Genomic DNA, 25,242 nt, shown 5'->3' on the forward strand with positions numbered 1-25,242 from the left:
CTCGATATGGCGGCTTTAAGTACAGCAACTGAAGCACTACGTTGGCAAGCTTATGGCTAAAGATTCCGAAACGGTTCTTTTTAATGAGGCTGTGTTAGAGTTGATGAAGCCAAAGGAAAATAATTAAAAAAATATATATATCTGGCTGAATAGGCATAAGGGAAAAGTATGTCCCGTCCTTTGTCATTCTGCAGGTCCAAATATAGGTCACTATCAATATCCATTAGGCTTCAGGTGATCAAACTCATCAACAATGTAATTAGAGAAATAACACTGATTGCCAGCAAAAATCTAATCCAGACAATGCTTTTGGCAATTTCAGAACAATGAGGCTTTAAGCAATTCATGGAATAAAATGAGGCCTAATTTTGTTAGCTTTTTTTATACATTGCAAACGCTTGTAAATCAGCACAGAGTGCTTCAGTGGCACACCAAAGGCATGCCCGTCTGCACTAATCCATGACAAAGTCAGAACCAAGGCCCACAGCCCTGGGTAAAAAGTATAATCCACTTCTCTTATAGATCAACTTTACTACACAATCCATAAAAACCCTCTCTCCTACCACGTTCCAAATCCTAAAATGTTTTGATGTAATAATACAGACTATACCTATTAGCTTTTCCAAACTATGCACCCAACCTTATACAATGCGGCACCAACCCAATAGCTGTAAACATGCACTTATAAATACACACTTGACAATGAAACACAGAATTGAAATCCATGATTTCATGCAGGGAAAAAATAAAGTGTAGACAAACACACCAAACTGGGCATACACTTGATTTGATTTTTAGCAGGGGCGACTCAGTGATCCGTAATCCCTACAACTCATAAGGCCAGACCACTATGTACCACCTATTGACAAAAACATAATAAACACCCCCTAACGAAGAACATCCCAAGACTCTGCTACAAAACTAAATAGAAAAGAATTTTACTTCAGCTGGCTGGTTTGGAACATGAAAACTGAGGAAGTGGACTTAAAATGTGAATCCTTTAACAACTGGCACATATATGCATTAAACAATTATTTAACTCTGTAAAAAAGACCTTAAAAATATCAAGCATCAAAAATGTTCACAATGGCACTTAAAGTGTCAAAGCAAACAGCATTTTATCTCGGCACGAGCAATGGACTCACGAGCCATGGAATAAGCAAAGCTGAAGCCATGTTAGCACATAATGCAATCTCAGCCATGTCAGAGGTGCAGTGGAGAGAAAGCCAATTGGTTGGCACACTCATAAGCCTATAAGGCAGTGCGCTCATGTTAAATCAGGCAATGCAGGCCCCGGGTAAGGCCACTTTCTCAGCTCAACATTATTTGGAAGGATGGCTGCTTCATCTGAGAACTGGAAAGAGGGTCACATAGGTATTAGGTACCAGATCAGGCTTAATCACGTAGGATGGAGGGATCCATAAAGGTGGCAGCCACAATCATCTGGGTGGTCTGAGCAGATGCATACATGGCTCAAATGATCTTGTAAAGTCATGCCCTCCAAGGACATGGGTTTCAGTGTATGGCCCATTTTGTAAAACCCTATAAGGATTCTGTGCTCTGAGGGCAGATTTCTTGGGACGGGGATACTCCACTGATATTTTTTTTCAAAGCTGTATGGATATAAACCTGGTCTCTATCTTTGCTTCCTGGTTTCGCTATTGAATTATTCTGGGAAGGGCTGTGGATTACGTCAGCAGCCATAACTTTTAGAAACTGAAATGATACAGAGATGAACATAGTAAACGTAAGATACTGTTTATTAGGGACGCCAGGAAATACAAGAAACCTTTGACCAATAAAATGTCCATGATCATTTAATAGCCACTACCTCAATTCAAAAGGAATTCTACAGGCTTATAGAGGAATTTGAGAACTGAAGTACAAAAGATAAAACACCCCTCCTTCAAACAAATCCAATGCGATTGTCACAGATGGCCTCAATAACGCACACAAAAAGATGTCAGGTTTATTGTTGTTTATTGAATTTTTAAATGAATTCTTAGGGACGAGTGCCACTAAGAGGGATCCCTATGACTCTCAAACCCAATGTGGGCTCCCCCCAGCCTAGCTCAGGAGTCCTTAACCTCCACAACATCCCTGATGTATCCTAAAAGCAAGGTAACCCCTACGGTCTGTCTTCTGTCTAACTCCCTCAGATATTTTCTAAATGATACTCTTCCTATGGTCTGCAGACTGATTTCAACAGGGTTTCTTCGCCCTCTCTCTATTTTTCCCTCTATATCTATTTCCTCGCCCCCCCCTTACATGATCGTCCTAGTCTCACTCTTTCTGTATCTCCTACTTCCTCCTCACACTTCTCTCTCTTACCGATCTGTCCCCTTCTTCTCGCCTCACTTCCACTACCCTTGCACCCCTCTCCTCTATCTTTACCTGCATCCCTCTCATCCCACCTCTATCCCTCAATAACCCCAGTCTACTCCTCGGTTTCCTGACCTGGCACACTCTTTGCCTGTCTCTTTCAACTACCTCACACTTTCTCTCTGCCCTCCCCACCACTAGTCCTGCTACCACCTTTACGTCTTCTCCCAATCCACCACCTCTCACCCTAACCTCACCCGACCTCTACCAATATACTCTAGATGCTGGCCAGGTTTTTATAGCCCAGCCTTTCCCCTTCCTACAAATCTCTGCAATCCCACTGGCCCCCATGGTCACATGTTCCCCTTGACCAATATCTGGATACGCCATCCTGAAAGGCGTTTAGCCCTGCCCCAATCTCCATTTGCAGGATTGCAGCCATGTGCATAGGCTGCTTTTTTTCCTTGTAGCTTTCTTCATGCGCTGGCGAGTTTTTGTTTCCAATTGGGTCTGGTGAGGATTTCTGTGTCTTCCCTGCTGTCCCTTCTCACTCAGTTCTTTTTCTGTTGCCCCATCATTCTCCCGGGGATGGAGGGGTCCATATCGGGGAGGTAGTTCGTGTGTTGGGCGTCTCATCTCTGTTGGTCAGGAAAAAAGAAAACTCCTGAATATATAATCACAGTGCACTCCATATTTGTTCTTGATTCCTTTTCCCTGGTTCCAGTCTGGTTTTCTTGGGTGCGCCCAGGTGTATTCTCGGAGTTACAGATCTGAAAAAAGACAAAAAGAGAACTCTGGCCAGAAGAGAGGCTGATGGACAGAGGTACCAGCAGACACATACAACGCACTCGCAGGGTTTGTGAGGGTAGCAGGGTACTGGGTCCTCCATTACAAATCCTTCACTCTGCCTCTGGGATAGGAACGGCTCTGGTATACCCTTTGGTAGGCACCAAGCCTAGGTCGAGTGAGGTCCCCGTTCGCCCCCTGACAGGGTTGTGGCCATGGCCCTGTCGCAGTTTTAGATTCCCTAAATATTTTCTTGAGACGATAATGATGCTTAAGTTGCCACAATGAAGACCCAATGCACTTACTCTGATAAACGTAACATTTTTAGATGAGTCACAAGAAACCTCTAAATGTGGACCAATTTGCTAAGCTTGGTTAAGGTAGCAAACTATTAAGTTCTCCACTGAACTGTTAACCTCCAAAAATGTATAGTGTGTTTGGTAAAATAAACCCAGTGGCAGAACATTTGAACGCATTAATAAACTGCGCGGAGTTAGCTGCCGAGTTAGTGCAGTCTGTGGCAGGCTACTCTACGACACTGAGACCTGAGTCTCTACTGTTCCAGTCTTTTTGTGGGAGGACCCATGAAAACCTCCAGTATCTGCGTAACGGCCGCAGAGTTAGCTGCTGAGTTAGTGCAGTCTGTGGCAGTCCGTGGGCAGGACTGGCCGACTCCCTATCAATGGAGGCTGGAAGCCTCGAAGAACCTCTTTTATCACCTCAGGGCGGTGACGACAAAGAGGCGCTGGATGAAGGAAGAGGGAGGCCGGGCCCCCTCCCTGTAAACATCGACCTGGAAGTCTCAATCACGGAAGAAAATTGCACAGATACCTCGCCTACCACTGTCTTCCTCTACACCACCCCAGAAGAAAAACAAAATAAGAAACGGGCTGAAAGTTTCTCATAAACCAGTATCCAAAAATTAAAAATCAACGCTCCTGACTTCCCAAAAAAAAAGAAACCCTCTTTGAAGGTTCTGACGAAATCACCAATATGTAACTCCCTAAAAGAATACTTTGCGAGCCAAGGTAAAAGAAAATATGATGTCCTAAAAGAACTAACAGACGCTGAAATGTTGGTCACAATAGATCCCCCAGTAGGTCCAAAAGCAAGCAAAACCCCCTTCATTCCAAACATGGGTTTAGCAACAGAAACGAGATCCCCCATGGAAACACTCTTGTTGGCAGAAAACAACACTCCAAGTCCCCCCACTTCTACTCCTTTTCCGAGCGATGGTGCTACTCCTATTAATTCTCTAGAAGTTCCTCCGAGAGGCGGAAAAACGCAAGCCAAAGCACTTCCTACTGACCAGCAATCTCTTCCAGCAGCAATCCCAACAGATCCCAAGCACTTGGGGCAGCAGTCTCCCACCAAAACACCACCCTCGAGAGACCACCAAAAACAATCCACGATGTTGGAACCATCAGTCTCTGCGACCCAGGCAGAGACTGCTCCACTGCATTTGATAGCACCAATAATCGTCCCCGTCCTAGGTCTATCTGCATCCTCAATGGCCAAGGACCAGAGGCCAACAAAAAACGCAGCACAAGTGCCAACACCACAGGCTCCTCTCCAAGCCACACCCCGAAGAAAAAGCAGAGCTGGAGAGCAAGTGGACGACACCCAGAAAGACACTCCGACAAAAAAGCTCGACCTAACAACTTTGATGTCTGCAATAACAATTGCGCTTGCCCCATTCAGAAAACTATATGAGGCTATAAGCAATACGTTAAAGGATCAAACAACGTTAATCGCAATGACCCATACCAAACTGATCTACCTGGAGGGGTATATTACAGCCAAAGAAAAACTGGACAGCGAACTGTTTACCAAAATTCTGGCTGCCCCCCCAAGAATTGCTCCCATCACAGAGCCTCTCTCACCTAAAACTATTGTCAAAGACTCAACAGACTTTGCCTCCTAAACTGACTTTAGCAACCCTAAAGAAACTTGGCCGGCTCCCCAAAAGCAAGAAGCAGAAAAAGTGAATCCCTCTGGAAAAACTCCATATCTACCAAAAAAACAACAAAAAAAGCAGCTAAACAAGAAAAAGACTGATTCAATCCACCTATTCACATTTGCAGGGTGTCAAAAGGGGGCTCTCAAATCCTCTTTACACCTAAAGGGGCCAACAGTGGGTCTACCCCAATCCATGATAAACCCGGATCAGGGTGCGACCCAGGTAGGTTCACCACCTACCGTCAGGCCAGCCGAGAAACCAAAAACCTTAGGTCGATTTCCTAACAGCAGGAAAAGGAGGCGCTCCACCGCCTGGGATTACGGTCAGTTCAAAAGAAAAAGCCTCCAAGGAAAGCGGCACTCCTAAGCCCCTGACGCAGTGTTCGGAGTCCGCTAGGAATCCCCCACAGGCCTCTTTACGACAATCGCCGATCACTGCAGAGGACTTTGAGAGACGAAAATGTCATGAACATTACTCTCCATACATCACCTTTGAATGTCTCTGACCCTCAAAACTGTAAATATGGGAGACAAACCACATCCACCAAATTCAATTGCACAGTCTCTCCAGTCTCCAAAAAACATAGGAGACTTAGCGCCAATCGCATTGCTGAGAATCAAGTAAATAAGTCCAGATATCCGAGAGGGCCTGAATCTGAGAATTCACCATGCATCTCCAAAAAGGCCCTATAAAAGCACTGACCTACATAACCGGGACAAAGTAGAGCCCAGAAAAAGAGGTAGTCCGGACAGGCACCTAAGAGAAATTTGAACGAAAAAGCAGTGTAGCCCCTACAGGACAAAGGATACTATTCAAAAACACAAACCAGCGTCGCCTGACACCGACCATCATCTTCAAGTTAGAACAGATCCCGCAAAACTGAGGCAATAACCCTGAACAGGGGAACGGTCCTGAAAGTCCTGAAACACGCCAGAGACTAAAGACCTGACGACGGATGACCTAATTTTAGTCGAGCCCTACTATAAAGGCCATAAGGCGAAGGCCTTCCTTTCTGTCAGAGTGAACGCTCTAGGTCGACGGACTAAAGAAGGCGGAGGTGACCTCCTCAAACGAGGCTACTATATTACAGAGATGACAAGTCCAATAGAGGAGCAAACAAGCAGACTTCTGGTCAGACCCCTTCGGGCCAGAAGCTCCAGCATAGGTCTAAAACAGAGGCCTTTCAGTGGAATTCATCCCAAGTCCAAAAACCAACGAGTCACTGAACGCCTGGTTTTCCAGACATCCAATCTGAGACCAAACACGCTAATAGGAAAGCCACTCAAAACTCCCCGAGCTGGCCAAGAGGAAGTAAATATCCCAGCCCAGAGCCGTACGGAGAATCTGCAATGGCAGCCCAAAACACGGCCGATAAGGAGCACAAAGCCCTTGGATACCCGAAACCTCCACCCTCCAGGAAGATCTCGTCAACATTCGCCCCAATCAAACTCCTCCTGGCATGGCTGCCGAAAGCCCCAACGATTCTATCGAATAAATAGCAACTAACACCAGCTAACATGCCTTTGAGGAAAAGTCCAGTTCCCACAGAATCAAAAGGCCCTTACAGGATGAAGACAACCTTTTGTAGATCTCAAAATGATGTCCTGGAACACCAGAGGACACATCCACTTAACAAGACCAGGAGAAGTCAACCTAGGAGATTTTGACATTATAACACTACAAGAAACATGGCTCCTCGAGAACCCAGCAATTGACGGATTCTCTGTAGTGGTCTCACCGGCAATCAAAGGTCGACCCTCGGCCTGTCTCTTAGTGGCAGTCCGTCTGGGATCTGGTCTGTCTATTCAGAAACGCCTTGCTTCCACCCAGTGTCACCTAGCAGTACTAGTGAAGTGGGAGAGACAGTCTGCTTGTCCCCAAACTATGGAGACCTCCTGGCTTGCGATAACAACGTATTGGAATCCGCAGACCATCTCAAAGAAGAAATTCCTAAACACCATTGAATCAGACATCGATGGAATTATTGCAGTTCAGGACGATCCACTAATAATAAGTGGAGACCTGAACACCAAATGTCCGAGGAGAGTTTCAAACACCAATCCATCGCGCCCCAAACTCCAGGCAGAATCTTGCGGGCAGTTATGGCAATCACTCATGAACTCCAGAAACCTCCATAACATTGAGGAGGCTCTGCCCCCTGTCAACCATATTCCAACATAGGAAAGAGGCTCACAAAATGGCACAATCGACTATATTTTTACATCAGAAGGAATGCTCAACCGGATCACATCTTTCGAGGTCATACGGACCGAGGCCAGTGACCATAACATCCTAAAAATTGGGTTGCCCACTGAGAGCAGCCTGAGTTTTCACATGCCCAGAGAAACGGATATAACAGCTCAAGGAAATCACCTCAGATTAACGGCGGAAAGGATCAAAGAACTTTAAAAAAGCTACCCCACGCAGCTCTCCAGGAAGGAGCGAGGTCTTACATCCTCCACGGACTACTAACCTCTCTTACTCCCGTACTGCTCAAACTTACAGAAAAAAGCAAGGGGTAATCTACAACATCTCCACGAGTACGACAAGGAGCTGGTACAGAAACGGCGAAACCTGAGGAAACTGAAGCGGCAGGCTCAACATTCTAACTGTGTTAAGAACGCTTACTTGGACGGACAAAAGAGATACAAGTCCTGGCTGAGATTCCACCGATGCTCCCTCTATCAGCAAGACGCCAAAGAAATACTGAGAAAATTGGCAGACAAAAACTCTGGTGCATTCTGGCAACTGAAAAAAGATTGGCAATGCTCCGACTCTCATTGCATCGAACAGTGTCGCGGAGGATAGCTGTAAATCCCATTTTACCACCATTTTCCAGCCCCCCATGCCGAAGTGGATCGTCATTGAAGAGGCTCTCGAAGATACCAACTGGGAAGACTTCTCAGATGTAGACGACATTGAAACAGCCATTAAGAGACTAAAATCCTCAAGAGCACCAGGCCCTGATTGAATCACTAACATCGATCTGAAAAATCACCCAGCAGAATGGGCTACTTTCATCAGCCAAGTCTTTAAAAACCGCCGCCTTTCAAGATCGATTGCAAGGTCCTGGATCTCCTCTGTGGTCGCTCCAATTTACAAGAAAGGAGACAGGGCGACACCTGGCAACTACTGCCCTATGGCTCGGTCCTCCAAAAGAGCTTTCAAACATGGGCAAAAACCGCCCCATGTAATGACCCCTTCCAAGTGGGATTCATGAAGAACTCTGGAACAACAGTGAACCTCATGATCCTCAGTATCATAAAAAACTCGTGGAAGGGTCAGGAAAGGTGTTCCTGGCGTTCATAGACCTCACCCAGGCATTCAACCAAATTGACAGAGAGATGCTATGGTTGAAACTGGTCCAATGGAACTGTCCGAAAGCAATACTTGAGCCAATTAAAGCCCATCACACCGGGACCACCATGAGAGTCAAGCTAAACCAAAAAGGCCTGCTATCTGAGGAAATACCAACATACAAAGGAGTAAAGCAGGGCTGCCCTCTCGCCGCATTTTTGGGTGATTACAAAGAGAGAGTCAGCCAAATAAGATCTTTCCCAAAATCGGCCAAACAGCATTGGCCCGTCTATATTACTCTGACGACATTATCCTTCTCGACCAGACTGCAATTGGCTTCCAAAGACAAATGGATAATCTGGCCACATCTATATCAAAGAACAACCTGGAGATAAACGAAGAGAAAACGAAAATCTTGATCCTGGAAAAACCATCGAAAAAAGACAAAGAAACCGAGCTGGCACATCGAAAACTCAACCATCGAGGTAGTCAAAGACTTTAAATACCTGGGCGTGATGGTTGACAGCTCCAAATAGGAGGAAACGATGCAAAAACACCTGTGGGAAAAAAAACACAAACTAACCACGTAGGCCTGTGTAATAGACAGGAAATATGGTCGTTTCTCGCTGTTACAAGTGTTAAAATTCTACAAAGGAAAAGTTGTGCCGAGCCTGGTGTATGGAGGTGAAGCAATGCCCATGATTCCATCAACTATTTGGCAAAAATTGGAGGGATACTTTTGGCGGAAGGTCCTCCAATTCCCAAATTCGACCTCCATCGCAGCCATCCGAAGAGAACTGAGTATACTCTCTTTGAAAGCAATAAAAGACGCCGGGGAAATGGCTCTTTTCATTAAAGTGATAATGTCTGAATCCCCTCCACTGTACAACTTGATAAAAATGGAAATGGTGACCGGCAGCTGCAAGGCTTTAACAGCATGGGCCACCATACAGAGAGCGTGTTTGGCTAATACCGCATGCTCGGGCGAGGTCCTGATCCAGAATCCAACAAAAGTCGGACGCAAAATGGACCAGGCAGATTGGATCGAAACTCAAGCCCTTGTCGAGAAAAACAAACTATTGTCCCACTTACCTCTCCACGCTAAAAAACTGCACTCACCACCGAAATCGTGAGAAGGTTCCCGGACAAAGCACTATGTCTCTTCTTCCTAAGGGCACGGCTAAATTTACTTCCAACAAATGAAATTCGGGCCGTCAGCGGCCTATCGACAACAAATCACTGCCGCCTATGCAAAATCGAATCAGAAAGGGAATCGGTGAAACATCTCCTGTTGAGCTGCCCATTGACCATCAAATGGAGAAGAGTGTTTCTTGGACCCTTAACCGAATCAAGTCTTCTGTTTGAAGAGGAAGTGTGGTGGAGTCGTCTTCTGAGTAGTTCAAAGACATCATGGTCCCTAGCAACCGCAAACATTTTAAGGGCAGCCTTGGATGAATGCTCTAAACAAACCACTGATTAAACTCACCATGGGTATGGTCTGTGAAAAAGGCAAATCGCAATAGGACCAGGCTTAAAGAAATTAAAGAAACTAAAGAAAGTTACAATTTCCAACAAGAAAGAAGAAGAAATGGAATAAGTCATTAAAGAACAATTAAAGGCAAAAATAAATAAATAAATAAAAATAAACTGCTCCCTGGAAAGTGGAAGTGTACCTAAATTATTTGAAATTGTCTTGGTACCACCGTTATAGAAAAAAAGTTATCAATCTGACTGCATAGATAATGTAAATTGTAGACTCATTTCTAATCGTTTTCCTTGAAACTGCTAGAAAGAATAGTTTGCCTTATGGCTCCAAACATTCGTAGAAACAAATGAAAATCTCTATTGATGCATAAAGGCTTTCGTACACAACATAGCACAGAATATGTTTGAACTATTTCCAATGACCTCAGAGGAGAATTGGAAGCATTCTGGTTCTCATGGAGTTATTGATTGCGTTCGATAAATAGATATCCAATTCGTTTGAAAATGCTATATGATTTGGGCATCAGAGGTAAAGCACTAGCATGATTTGACTCTTAGCTATAATCAAGTCAATACAAACCTTTTTTTGTCTACACACGACCGACTAGAATGTGGTGTACCATATGATTCTTCCCCATCCCACCTCATTATCATACATTTTCTCACTTAATCAGGCTGCAACAAAAGCTAGGATACCACATTTTCATTACGCTAATATTTGAATTGACTTCAAACTTTCAGAACCCATTACTCGACTTTAGGAAATAATCCTATTTACATACATTTCTGGTTACGTAAACTACCTGAAGGTGAATCCCACAAAATCATATTTTACTCGTAAACCCTGCTCCAGAGATTTAGGCAATGAATATTTGGCCGAAGACACTGGACACATGTCCGTCAAACAGTATAAAAGTGACAATTCTAGGGGTACATATCAAATGAGTTAACTACGCTTCCACAGGTTGCAGCAAAGGCATAGAACAGTTCACATAACCGGACAGCATTGTGTCATCCGACTGCCGTACTATAGATAAGTTGAATATCGAGATACATAGGAAACCTGCAACATTAATTGCTAATAACCTTTGACTTGAATTGATATTTTATTTCTAGCGCCCTCGTACACAAGTGTTTCAGAGCGCGATATGATGGATTTAGCTGAAATGTTGGAACAGTTTGTCACGGGCCCTCCCAGACTGGAAATTCTGGGAAAGATCCATTAAAAAATGAAAAAGTTATTAAAGTGGAAAACCGCTGTTTCGGCCTACTCTACATTCATTTTCCCATAGAGAAAAAGTCAAAATTTCTGCACAGCACATAGCAAAAAAGGCTGGATGTAATTGGACCAGGTACGAAACAACTTGGGCACGAAGCGTTGACTATTTCTGTCCAAGCTTATTGAGTCTGGTAGTTTTTAAAATATTTGATGGAGAAGGGGGTTTCCCCTTCTCCCAAAATTATAGCTATCTCTATAAATTAAGCTTGACATGTCTTACCACATCTGGTGAATTTCAAGGGTTTTGTTGCGTTAAATCTGTTCAACTTAACTGCACCTTAACCAATGTTTTTTCAGTGAATACACCCTTACGCAATGAAGGCTATGGTAACATATGCATCCACCTACCCCCTCCCACAAGTATCTTATAGATCGACTGCAGAGAATATGAAAATTCAACTCTCTCCAGCACATCCATCATTACATTTGCTACCAGTTGCAGCTTGTGTCACATTCGCTGCCATGTGTATGGTACACAGAGCCATGTATGGGTTTGGGCCTTCCTACATTAAACCAGTTAGTATTTAACAACCAGTCATTTACTATTACCCAACTCCAATATTCTGATCTGGTCTAAGTTTAGGAGAGCTACAATAGGCGAACAATGATTTAAGAACATTACAACTCTTGACTTTAGGATTTCAAAAACATGGGCCGTTTCACATGTGTCCAATTTGGGCTTAAATCTAATATTCTGGACCGATTTCTTGGGCTGCTTTACTCATTGTGCAGTTAACGGCTCGGCCAGGCCAGTTGTTTTTTGCAGCAGTTCTTCAATTTGCTCTCAGGTTTGCACTGCTAGGCCAGAAGGTTAATGGTATACTGGTGATGTATGGCCAATGGATGAATGTCTGCCAACAAAACAGAGACAGAAAACCTTTGAGGTGCTCTAAAAAAAGAAAACCTTGTGTAACCTCAAATCCTCAAACTGAACAGGGGTACTTACTGTTTTTATAAGAAAAGGGCAGCTGAAACTTCTCCAATGGGAAACCTTCTGAAGCACAAGGTAATGTTACTAAATGTTGCATGTTTAAAAATGCATTCATCAGTTGATAAACATACAGTGGACCATTAGTGAGTAGGGTATGCACCAAGTAAGTTTAATCTGTCTGCAAAAAATACTGCAACTATTCCTTTTTGGTGAAGGTCATAAAAATGAGAACACATAGTATCTCTTATTCACACAGTATTCTTTTCTTTTTTTAAGAAATACACCTAAATTAAGCAGTTGAAACCTAAGCTAGAATAGATAATACCATTAAAGGGCACTACCAGGTAGGCACTAGCTGCTACATGAAGTTCGGAGATCCAGTGGCGAAGTACCGGGCAACACTCCAATCCTCGGTTAATTACATGAAAGTGCCCTATTCACTAATGTTGCTATTGTGAATCAGACTCTTTAAATGAGGAACTTGATCACAATATCCTCGAAAACGTTTGGGACTATATTTACTGAAATAAAATACTGTGGTTTGGAAACTGCATTCTCTTGCTTTAAAAACAGAAAGGAAGTATTTTTTTTGGGAGTGTTTATTTGGATGCAGTCAACTTGTTTGACAAGTTGTGCTTTGGTCTCAAGATTCAATTGGTGTTATGTACTTTATCCATTCGTTTATGCTGTAGCTCCAAAAAGGGAAAAAGTTTAACTGTCTAGAATTTGCATGGTTTCTTCATGGGCTATGGTTGAGAATGTATCTGCCATTTTCTCTGTCACTGCAGTGTTCAATATCAGCTGCGTTCAGTTTTCATTTGTGACAGGACATTGACAGAGAAAGATTCATTCAGACTGTTTATAAATTACTCATGTGGTTATTAAACAGATATTACAATCATTTTCCCGCATTCATAAAGTGCAGAGCTCTCTGATGATTTATTATTAAAGGGGACTATGTGCTATTTGTTTCGATGGCAAACATGTTTTGCCTGATTTACATGAATGTCTCCTTAGAGAAAATACAACGTTGCTCTCACATTGCTTACTTTAGGACTGATCCTACATTTCCCACGTTCTAACACTAACTATTCTAAGCAATATGCTTCCCGCCCCAACTTTTTCTTCTTTCCTAACTTGGACAGACTTATGGCAGTATTCCATAGAGAATGATTCAACCATTAACAGTATGGTACAATCTAGCCAAAAAGAGCATACATTTAATAGGACAAATATGTAACTACTCATGATGAGATAATAGGGACTTGATAACTAACCAATTTTTTTTTTAATAAAACAATAGGCAATACTTTGAGGATATTTTAATATGCACATTAAGACTAGGATGCATTTCAGATTTAAACCACAAGTTTAAGGCCTTTAAAAGCTCCATAAGAAAGCAGTCAACCTCTTTGGTGGAATACTGCAAAATGCCAGCTTTTTCCATTTTTCCTTCGCATCGATGGTCAACTGATGAAATACTGTTGCTGTCCAAATCTTGCATGAGTCTAAAGAAGGCTAATTCATTAAATAAAACTTCTGAAATCTCAACAAGAAGGTCTTCTCCACAATCTTTTAGTTTTCGGCCAGCAAACTTTGACAGGGAATCCTGTTAAGAGAAATACAGCCACAATGTGTTCCTTCTTCATGTCAACAAATAATAATAAAAAAAACAATCATGATAATAGAGGGTAAACGGGAACAGAAAATTGTATTTTTGCAAAAACAGATAATTGTCTGTATGTACAGGCACCATTAATTACGGGTAATGACAAGATTTCATCTAAAAAGTTAAAATCAGTACACATTAAAGTATTACAGTGGCCACTGTTGTATAAAAGAACGCTGCCCTACTGTGTGCTCTATGGCAAACCACTCAACTTGCAATAGAAACAATACCCATTGACATAGAAAGTGAATATTAAATACAGATATGGAAATACGTGAATCACAAATGAAAGAATAAGGAAGTACTGATAGTTTGTTTCAGGTGATAGAACTTTTGTGGTTCATGGGTTCAATGCCTCTGAAGCATGGGCAGTAGTGGTATTGTTAATCTTTAAGTGCAACAGAAGTGAGCAAATCAATCATTGTTAGACATGTGAAATATTAAACTGGGCCTATGGATGTACTCTGCTTCTTCTCTGGCTAAAAATTGAGACTTGCACGTGACCAAGCATTTCACCTGGGGTAGACATTATTTCTCCTGGACTGTTAAATGAAAGATATATGCTTAGTGAAAAAATGTAATACAAACAATCTAAAAAGCAGCTTTATATTCAAGATCTTGATTATCTCACTTAATTCTTAAAAACAATAACAGAGATAGATGCCATCACCTTAATGACTCAATCAGCCAATGTGATGTTCCCAAATTCGAACCCACCATTTCCTTTGCAATAAAAATAATTGTTTCCTCATCAATCTCTTTAAAGCCAAGTAAAACCAAGAACATTACCCTGCCAAAAAAAACATTTCACACCCACTGAGAAGATCAAGCATCTAGGAGTGCTGATGGATAAAGGTGTCTCTTCTTTAGGCCTTTGAGAGCCGTCACAGGAAAAGACGCCTTTTAAATGTGTAGAATGATTAGCAAGATTTCCTCCAATCCAAAAAATCAACACCTACAGCACTTGTGATCTATTTTATCCCCTTGCTCTACTCTAATCTTCCTCTGGCGGTATTAGGTTGTATGACCTTTTTTAAAAAAAGAAAGAAAAAAAAGCCTATTCAAAAGACCGCTCTGCGACCGCACTGAGCAGTCTTTCTAAATCGAACTGACAGCCCCTGTGACGCACATGAGTGCGCACAGGCATACCAGGTCCCGTAAGCGGCCAAGAGGGATAACGGGTAAGTACGCGTGTGTGGTTGTGTGTTGGGTGTATGTGGTTACGTGGGTGTGTGCGTGTAATGGTGGGGGTTGGAGTCTTGGGAGGGGAGGGAGGCGGCAGGGGCTGAGGGAGGGGTGTTTTGGGGGCAACCCCCCATTTTTTAACAAATGGGGCAAGAGAGGGTAGGAGTGGAGGGTGGGGGAGGAGGGGTGAATAAAAATGTCCTTTTTTTGTTTTTTTAGGCTGCCTTAAAGCAGCCGTAAATAATAAAAATTAAAAAAATAATAAAAAAAAAAATATCGGTCTTGATTGGGTGACCTACAAACATTTTTAAAAATGACCTAGAACCCCTCCGTCTCTATATGTTTATTATTATGGCCCACTCAATATGTAAAAAGTAACATTCAATTCTTCACTCTTAGATTTAATAGATATATTGATCTCCCCATCTAACACTACTACCCCGGTGTCTCTCATCCACTCTTACACATTTCTCTCATAATCCTTGCTGTTCAGGTAAAGGGAGCTGTACAGGTAAACGGTTTAATTCTTCCTGTTATCTTTCTTACACATATTGTAATCTTCCTTCATATTTTTACTTTGAGTATCATTTCTGTCCTTTTTCCAAATACTATCCATTGGCTTTTCTTCTTGGGCATCATCCTCTGGGGCGTCCATCTTCGTTCTGTGATGACAGAATCTATTTCTTGAGTACTGCTTCATTTTGTCTATTTTCTTCTTGGTGATTTCAAATGACATTTTTCAACAACTCATGCATCTTCCATATCTTTTTCAATATTCTTCTCCGGCCTCTCGTGTCTCAGGGTTTTGTATCCATATGATATTTTCTTCTGTTGGATGCTGCAGAGTCTCCCAAGCCAAGTTCTCAAATCAATTATTATTTTATTGATAATTTCTATCATTCTCCTTTTTTACTCTTCCTTCTCCTACTTCTGCTTTTCTTCATGGAGACCTATTGGTTTTTATACCCTCTTCCTTTCTTTGCTCTCAACCGTTTTACCTCATCTACAGGCATTTCATGTATTTACTTAGATCTGCTACTTCCTCTACACTATCTGGTGATCTCTTTTATTCCTTCTAGTAAATCTCCCCAACTCTGGGTCAGCTTCTTTCTCTACGTGCTTCAGTTGGTCTGGCAGAGCAGCGCTGGTAAAGAAAAAAATAAAATACTGTCCTAGGGACCTCAACTTATTTTCCTCTAAGGACGACTCCTTGATTGATAGCTGCCAAAAAACACTTGTCTGATTTCACCTTGTGCCTTTTCCACACGCTCGCGCCTTCTATTCCAACTTCTCAATCTTATCCTTTCTCAACCTCCTCCTGACCCTTCCAAACTTTTATTCTTAATCCTTCCTGATATTTCTAATTAGGTTAATAAGGTTATTCCCTTATGCTCCATCAGCCCCTTTAGTAGATTCATCTTCACCTGTTCCTGCTTCTTTCCAAATCGGACATTTCTTCTTACCTAAATAGTGCGCATCCCACTGTTTCACCTGCACATTCCTTACCCTCCCTCTCTTATTCCAAAGAGCTACCTATAGACTGTATAGCAGATTTGACTTTCATGGCAGAATACATTTACTCGAACTCCAAACATTAAAAAAAATCTGGCAGATTCCACCTATCTGAGGGAAATCTTTCACACTCATCTAATAGAAGTTATGGTGGCAACACACATTGATAAAATCAGACAAATGGACAAGTTATGATTTATAAAGCAACCATAACTTTACTACCACTACTACTACTGCAATACAACCATACAATTATTCGGACAGCACCAGGTACTGCTTGTTAGGCAGAAACCTGTGCAGTTCCCTTAGGGACCACTGCAAACATTTTAAGACTACAGGTGTTGGCAGTAAACCCAATTGATAGCAGTCTGTACCACCCAGATTTACCTGGTAGCTGTGGCTGAGCAGTCAGACTTCTCTCAAGAGGAGTTGGGCAGTATATAGAGTATACACATTAGGTACCACAACACAGTAGCACAAGCAAACACTGACCAGAGCTTTGGTATAAAAGTATATAATTATTTATTTAAAAACATACTTGTAAAAATACACTGGCACTAATATGTCAAGCAAGTCCAAACACAGTCACTAGAAATATATACACATCCCCGATTAATTATTCGACAAGTCTTAGGAAAAGAACACCACTTATTATCAATACAGAGGTGAGCGCTTAACCAAGATGGCACTCCAATAATTATTTAAAAAGGGAGGGAAAAGGCAGAATTAGGCAAGCACACAATAACAACACTTTTAAAAGAACCACAGCAAGTCAAGAAAGGCAGAGTCTACTGTAGAGAAAGGAAGTTCAAGAGTGGGCCTGGCCTATGGAGAGAGCAAGGCGGAATGTGCCCAAGATCACACAGTTGAAGTACACTTTAAAAGTCTTTGCAGATAGTTTAAAAAGGAGTTGGATCAGTTCAGAAAAGTTAGTTAACAGGTCCCAGGTCACCCCAGGATAGAGTGTCAAGGATTTACGGGACACCTTGAACAGTTTGTTGCAAGAGAGACCAGGTGGGACACAGTACCTGAAATGGAGAGAAAGCTCCAGTGGGGGCAGTTGTTCCTGGCAGCGGGTGCAAGTCGGTGCTTCGTCCAGGGGAAGAGAAGATCTCGAAGTGGAGGAAAGATGGAGGTCATTGCACTGCCAGGGAAGAAACCAGCCGTGGAGTTTCCCTGTTAAAAGGTACTACCCTTTTATTCGCGGTAGTGGTGAAGTGTGGCTATCCGGCCGCCGGGGTGCTTGGCACAGGCGATTCGACCACGAGACGATCCAGGAAGGCGAAAAGAGAGCAAACTGGTTATCCCCACCAGTTCAGAGGAAGAGGACTCTCCGGGATGAAGATCTTTTCTGTCGTTGGGAAGTGGTGAGACGGTTCAGCAGGGCTCCACCGTTGGTGGTGTTGTTGCAGGTCGGCTCAGCTTCTCCTGCTTCGGATTCTTTGGTCCTGTGGCGACTTCTGAAGTTCCAGTCCCCAAAGCCCTGCTTTTATGCAGAAAACCCCCATTCATCAGTCCTAGCTGTCACTCAAACATGCTAAGCGGTGAGCCGGGGGGCTCACCACTGGGCCAATCACACAAGAGTGCGACTTGAGTTGCCGAGGCAACTCAGTCCAGGATGCCTATTCCCCCCCTCCCACACATCCTGTAGACCCAGACAGAGTGGCACCACTTTTTTGGAGGCTTCTGTGCAGAAGCCCGCCAAAAGTGGAACAAAGGGCTCGACTTGGGTTGGAGTTGCAGAGGCGAACACAAACGCCATTTTAAAACCGAGTCCTGGAAAAAAGACCCAACCGGGGGATAAATATTAAATAAATAACCCGGCGGTATCTTTAACATTGCACCAAAAAAGTGGTGCGTTTAAAATGAATGGGAAAATCCCATAGGAAATATTCCGGTGGAATATTTCGCGTGGTAACCACTGCCATCAGCCAGAAAGGGGGGACTGCACAGTGCCCCCTCGAAAAACAGACCCAGGGGCAATCTAATTACCCCTACCAGTACTTCCACAATATGATGGTTTGTACTGGTTCTGTTCACAATTTGAGACTAGTAAAGACAATGGTGACTTTACATGCCCTGGGAGACAGTAGTTAGTCCAAGGGTTGGTATTTTTTGCCAGGACTCTATTCTAAAATGGCGTTTGTGTTCTCTTCTGTGACTCCAACCTAAGTCGAGCCCTTTGTTCCACTTTTTGGTGGGCTTCTCCACAGAAGCCTCCAAAAGTGGTGCCACTCTGTCTGGGTACCGGGGGGGTGTGGGAGGGGGTTTAGGCACCCTGGACTGAGTTACCTTGGTAACTGAAGTCGCACTCTTGTGTGATTGGCCAAAGTGGTGAGCCGGCCGGCTCACCACTTAGCATGTTTGATTGACAGCTAGGCTGAGTGCATGGGGGTGTGCGGCATAAAAGCAGGGCTTTGGGGACTGGAACTTCAAAAGTCGCCACAGGACCGGAAAATCCGACGAGGGAGAAGCTGAGCCAACCTGCTACGACGACACCACCGGTGGAGCCCGGCGGAACCGACTCGCCACTTCCCGACGACAGACGACAGAGAAGATCTCCCTGCTGGAGAGTCTTCTTCCCCTGACTGGTGGGCACAACCAGTTTACCTTCTTTTCTTCGCATCCCAGGACGTCTTGTGGTCGAATTGCCCGTGCCAAGCACCCGGCAACCGGATAGCCACTTACCACTGGACCGCGAATAAAAGGACCGCTCCTTTTACCTGAGAACTCTGCGGCTGGTTTCTTCCCTGGCATTGCAACGGACTCCTGTCTTCCTCCCCGACGAGATCCTCTCTTCACCCGGACGAATCAAAGACTTGAATCCGCTGCCAGGAACAACTGCCCCCGCTGGAGTATTCTCACCACTTTAAGGTACTGTGTCCGCCAGGCCTCCCTTTCTAAACATTGCTACAAGGTAATAATAATCCCTTAACCTTCTGGACTGGGCCAGCCGCCTTGACCGCCTTGACCATCTAACTGGTCCCTTTCTTTTGGTCCAACTCTTTCTGAACCTTTGAGACTTTTGTGCACTTTTCAACCGTGTGACCTTGGACACATTTCGTTCTGAGCCTCTTAAAGTGGATCCGGCCTTTTGAACTCTAACTTCACAGTTTGACTGTGCCTTCCTCTCTTGCTGTGTTCCTGTGAAAGTGTTGGGATCTGTTTCAATTTATACTCTGCTTTTCTCTCCCTTTTAAAACGAATTATTGGAGTGCCATCTGCGTTAAGCGCTCACCGCTGTCTGAAAATAAGTGGGGCTTTACTTAAGACTTGTCTAATATTCTTTTAAGGGAGTGTGTATCTTTTAGTGACCGCGTTTTTGAACTGCTTAATATTAGTGCCTGTGTGTTTTACTAGATGTGGTTTTAAATAAATAATTATATCTCTTTTACACCAAGTTCTGGTCAGTGTTTGCTTGTTCTACTGTGTTCTTTTGACCTATTGTGAATACTCTGTATACTGCCTAACTCTTCTTGAGGGAAGTCTGACTGCTCAGCCACAGCTACCAAGTGAATCTGTGTGGTACAGACTGCAACCAAGTGGGTTCACTGCCAAACACCTGTAGTCTTAAATCTTTTGCAGTGGTCCCAGAGGGAACTGCACAGGTTTCTGCTTAATGAGTCGTCGACCAGGTGGATCCCAAAGGTCGTGGTCTTCAATGAAGTGGATGTCTCTGACGACGAAGCAGTCGACTAAGTCGTCTTGGCCGTTGATGTTGACGTCGAAGGGAGACGAGCAGAGCCACCTGAAGACCTCTCCTTCACAGGGTTATCTGAAGACAGTAGACAAAGCTTCGTAGAGGTTAGGTTAAGGACTTCCTCTTGGAGGGAGCGCCCCTCACTGGCTGGCTCGCTCTGGATGTAGACAGCGATGGTGATCGTGTCCTTCCATAACTAGGACCTGTGGCCGCGGTGACCCCACCAGGATCCATAGCATGGACCTTGGCCTTCTTTTGGACCCCGAGGAATAGGGCACACTCAAAGTATCTCAACCTCTTCTCCGAGGGAGTTCGCTCATGAGAGCGGCTGGTCCTGGATGAGGCATGAACGTGCCCGGAAGCATCGTCAGAGGCCTTGCCCCAACTTGAGCCATGCTGCTAACCTGCTATACCAGTCCTTTTTCGTTTTCATCGAAACACTACAGCAAATCTCACATCCTTCCGCATTGTAGTGCAGATGCAGGCAATACAAACATTTGTGATGCCAATGTTTCTTCGACATATACCTTTATCATTCCACATTTTGCGCACATCTTGAAGAGGCTCCTTGGACATGGAGGAAGGCACGAAGTAGACCCAAACCTGGGCCTCTCGAAACTTTGAAGAGAAGATCTGCGATGAAAGTTCTTCGCCGACAACTGTTACCCGCTGCTGGTAGTCCACCTGTGGGCGAACAATGGACCAAAACTGGTCAAAAACACTATTTTAATTGAAAAAAATAGAATTATCAAAAACGGCTCGAAGAGCAAGAAGAGAGGACCCCCCCAACACAGAAATGTGCAGTAAAAATCTGAAGATGGCCATCAGGGGTGGAGCTTAGGGAGACGACTGTCATTGGATGGGGGCAGTATGACCCAAAGGACAGTGATTGGTTTAGAGGATAAATGCAGTTTTAAGGATAAAGTGAAACTGCTTTTTCTTTTTACAGACAGCGGGGAATATTCATGAGCATGTGATTCTATGCCAGACCCCATGCTGGAGAAAGAAAGGGATGCCTCCATAGGGACCTATGGAGGGATGTTTTTGAAAATCCATCTCAACAGTCAGTGGCTGAGATATAGTTCCTACAGGAAGCCTGCTGACAAATTTCTGAGGCTTGTCAATCTGCTTCAATTCACATGCTATGCATAGGCAGACATCCAGTGGTTGGGGCAGAGTAATACATCTAGTTTTGTTTTCAAATTCAAAATGGAGTTTATGGGGGTGTTCCAATAACAATTCCTAGTCTATGGCTACAGTTATTCAAGCTACTTCATGCATCCAAGTCCTCAGATTGTTCTTTTTACGCCAAAGGGTTGGATGCAAAAACACAAGAGTTTATAAGTAAGGTTGTCACTCAGCTCTGAGCGCAATTATAATTCACGATATGCCAGACATCGTGCACTGAATCACTTCATCAACAACACCCATTCTCGACGTTGAAATTAGAAGCACAGATGGACAAGGACTTCTTAGCATAGTCAAGCCGCAACACTAAAAGACATAAGTTTGGAAGAGTGTGTGTCATGGGGAACCGTAAAAAAAAAAAAAAAAAAAAAAAAAAAAAAAAAAAGGTAGGCGGCTTAGAACTCCTCTTTTCTCCCTATTTCTAAAAGATGAAAGCTTACAGAGTTTCTTTGGGATCAATGGCAAAAACTCCATTTAAATTCTGCCCGTCCTGCAAAACCCAAATTCCCATATGTTGATACGCACCGGGTGTGTAACTGTCTTCCTCGAGACCATAACAAAGAAAAGTGCTATGCCTCATATACAACTCAGAAATCAAGGTGAGTCATCTGCTACAGCAGTTCACTTCAAAGCCAGATAAGCACCCATTAAAAATAAAACAGATGAGACTGCTAGGGGGCGCAGACCAAGATGGTTGCATGAGACAGCACTACTCCACAGCTGACCCTGCCATAAAAGAGTGCCGTGGGTGTGGACCCCTGTATTCCCCCCTGGAGAGAGTGGGGGCAGAAAGTTGATGGGAGGAGAGGTGTCTAACAGCAGAAGGACGATGGCGCAATATGGTAGCCCCGGAACGCTGTACGTCGCATGTACGGCAGGGCAACAGGGAGGCCTGGAGCAGTGAGGCCTCTGGTGTGGGGAGTGTCACAGCGGGAGCATGGTCACCCCCGGAGGACAGGGGAGAAAAACAGCAGAGAAGCATGAGGGAGATAGGGAAGGGGCGGGCGGTAGGGTGGAGAAGGTCGGTACCCAGAAGAGGCGAGAGGCCCAGCGGAAGAGCCGAAATTAGAAGTTCCTGCATGCAGGGGACGCCCTGCACACAACACATCGCAAAGCGGGCAATGCTGGGAGACAGGAGAGCGCAGGCTTTCAAGGAACGGCTGGTGAGAAGCAGGCGAGGCATTAGTGGCTGGCTGGGGAGCAACCGGCGCCAGAGAAGGTGAGGCTCTGCGGGGAGCTAAGAGTGGAGGGTCTAACCCGCAGGGGACACCCAGCGTGGAAGACTCCACATAGCAGGACCTGCTGGAGGTCGAGCAAAGGCAGGAAAAGGGGGCCGGCACAGGAAAGCAAAGGCCCACTGGGTGTCCATACATAGAGTCAGAAGCTGCCCAGACCCTCCACCCCACCTCCTCTAGAGCAGAGCCATACAGTGGGTGGGTCCAGTGGCCCCAATTGGGAGGAAGCAGTGAGAGACAGTGCAGAGGTGGAAAAAGAGTGCTCGCCAAAGGGCAAGTCAACAAGGGTGGCCGGAAAGAAAACTCGACCGGGGCACAGCAGGAGCTGGAGGTGAGAAGGAGCAGTATGGGCACCAAGAGGGTGCTTTGTAGTGGGCGGTGACCCAGGAGGGACTGGAGGATACAGACAGTGCAGAGCACCCATGCTAAGCACAGCAGGGGATCTGGGCACCCCAGTGATACCAGAGAAGTGGTGTGTTGACATGAGTAGTGGATGATGACGGGAGCAACAAAGGCGGACATACTCTGCATCCTACCCTAAATTCAGGCACTACGGTCTGATATTCAGATGTCAGTCTCTCAGTTAAAGAGCAGAGTCTCGAAGGTAGAGGATAGACTGGAGAAAATAGGGAACAATCAATTATTTGAGGAAGTAATGGAAATGAGATTTGAGGCCAGGGAGATGGAGATGACCCGGAGCGTGGACGAAATGGAAAACAGAGAAAGCAACAACTTGAGTTCTAGTACTATGGGAGACACCAGGGGCACCTGGAAACACTTGTGTATAGGCGTCATACAAATGTCCAAAAAAATACAAAAAATAAAATGAACCCCCAGGGAGGTAGAGAGGAAAGTGAAGACATCTTTGGAGAAACAGGTGGACAGGAGGTAGCTTGCAACAGAGCGCACAGAGGAGATGGCAGCGCACAGAGGAGATGGCGCAGACAGGGGACTGAGGTCAGCAGTGGTGAAATGCCACTACTATAAGGAAAATATGGAAGTGTTCTTAAAAGCAAGGAAGAAGGGGACACCGACTTCGAAGGCTCCAAGGTGAAGGTCTTTCAAGATTTGTCTGGCCTAACGCTTGCAAGGAGGAGGACAGTAGGCAGTTGACAACATGGCTGACGGCTCACAACATCAGGTATCGTGGGAACTTCGAGTTTGTTCTCAAGTTTTGGCGGGAGGACTATATGGTTAAGAAGAGTGCGGAAACCACCCGAATGCTTACGCATGTCAAAGAAGCGAGGACAGAGACATCAGATGCACAATGGGACAAAGACTGACTGCCACATGACAACAAGACGGCGGAGTCCGCCACAAGAAGGAATATAAGGGGCTCAGAGGTTTAGAAAGATGAGCACGTCTCCTTCAGGGAACGGCTGAGAGACTAGAGTAGGGAGGACCTGGCAAGGTAAAACCTGAAGGACTCTGAAACATGGCTGGTGGGAATGGGGGGGTGAGGGAGGAGGGGGCCCCGTCGGCTTATGCCGAGGGTGTGAGAGGGGGTAACATTAAGGAGGCAAGAGTCTAGGTGAGGAGGTCAGTGGGAGCAATAAGACGGGGGACCTGAAGTTGAAGGCTGGGGGGGAGCAGGGTATTATTCCAGGCGGCCCATGAGGGAATGGGTTCTCAGTATATCTTAATGGTTAAGGGGGGATGGTTGGGCACTGGAAGAGGGTGAATGGGTTGGTTTTCAGGAAAGGGTGGGGGGAGGGGGACTTTGCATCCTTACAAAGCACCATTCAGGAGTAGACCGAGTCCTTCGCTGGGTACGGCTGAGGAAGGGGAGTCCATTGTGGGAACCGAGTGGTGAAGCAGGGTAACGGGAAACAGTAGGGTAGGCTAACCGGGATTATTGCAAACAGCTTCGCATGAATTTCATCAATGCAACCTGGACATTCTATTTGTACAAGAAATGAGGTACAAGAAAGGTAAAGAGCGGAGAATACCAGGAAGGATGGTGGGTCAAGTCTTTTCGAGCCTTGGGAGATGTAAAGATGGGGCGGGGCAGGGGGCTATATTTCTGGGGAGAGACTGGAGGTGGGGTATGTGGCAAGGAGTGTGGAGGGAAGAGTGGTGCGAGTCAGAGAGCGTATAGTGAATTTGAGACTCAGTCAATTTACAGTCCCAACCAGGGTCCATACATTTTTTGAAAGTACTGGAGGGGGCGGCAGGGATCACCATCACAGGTGGGGATTTTAACATATGTGCGGGCCTGGAATGGGACAGACTGGTGATGAGAAGGGCAACACAAGTACTGTTTGCTGGGTTTGCTGCTTGTTTCCTGCCTGTTTCCTTGGACTGCCCGTGGACCGTTCTGCGCGTCGAGGATTCGAACGTGTGGAAGGATCCCGCCGACCGGAGGACGTCTTAGGCTGATACACCAGATCCTGCCTGACTTCCTAAAGAATTAGGTGACTTTCTTTGAAAAACTTCCAACTCCGGGGGTTTGGTACAAACCAGATCCTGCCTTAGTAAGAGGGCAGCATTAGGTGTAGGTGTGCACCCTGTGCACAGTGAGCACACAGCTTAACAATTGGGAAGTTGTGTTGTTTAGATAGAGTAGAGAACTGCATGGACTTGAAGCGTGTTGTTCGCATTAACCTGACATAAAACTGTTTTCTTTTTGTTTAGGTTCCTTCCGGAGCGGAGGCTCCGCCTCCTGCAGGGAAACGCCCCTTTCTGCCTCCTTA

At 44.8% G+C, this 25,242-nt stretch overlaps 1 protein-coding gene across 5 annotated transcripts in view; it reads right to left on the bottom strand.

Moving 5' to 3' along the window:
• Positions 1–25,242, bottom strand: part of PCM1 (pericentriolar material 1) — a 2,166,942-nt gene that overhangs the window by 449,418 nt on the left and 1,692,282 nt on the right. For all 5 annotated transcript variants that reach the window (XM_069631563.1, XM_069631561.1, XM_069631564.1 and 2 more), the window contains one exon: positions 13,469–13,669. In XM_069631563.1, coding sequence (XP_069487664.1) covers positions 13,469–13,669 — 201 coding nt within the window. The remainder of the gene's footprint in view (positions 1–13,468; positions 13,670–25,242) is intronic.

The sequence above is a fragment of the Ambystoma mexicanum genome, chromosome 6q, assembly GCF_040938575.1.
Source record: "Ambystoma mexicanum isolate Mex_15411 chromosome 6q, UKY_AmexF1_1, whole genome shotgun sequence".
Taxonomy (NCBI): domain Eukaryota; kingdom Metazoa; phylum Chordata; class Amphibia; order Caudata; family Ambystomatidae; genus Ambystoma; species Ambystoma mexicanum.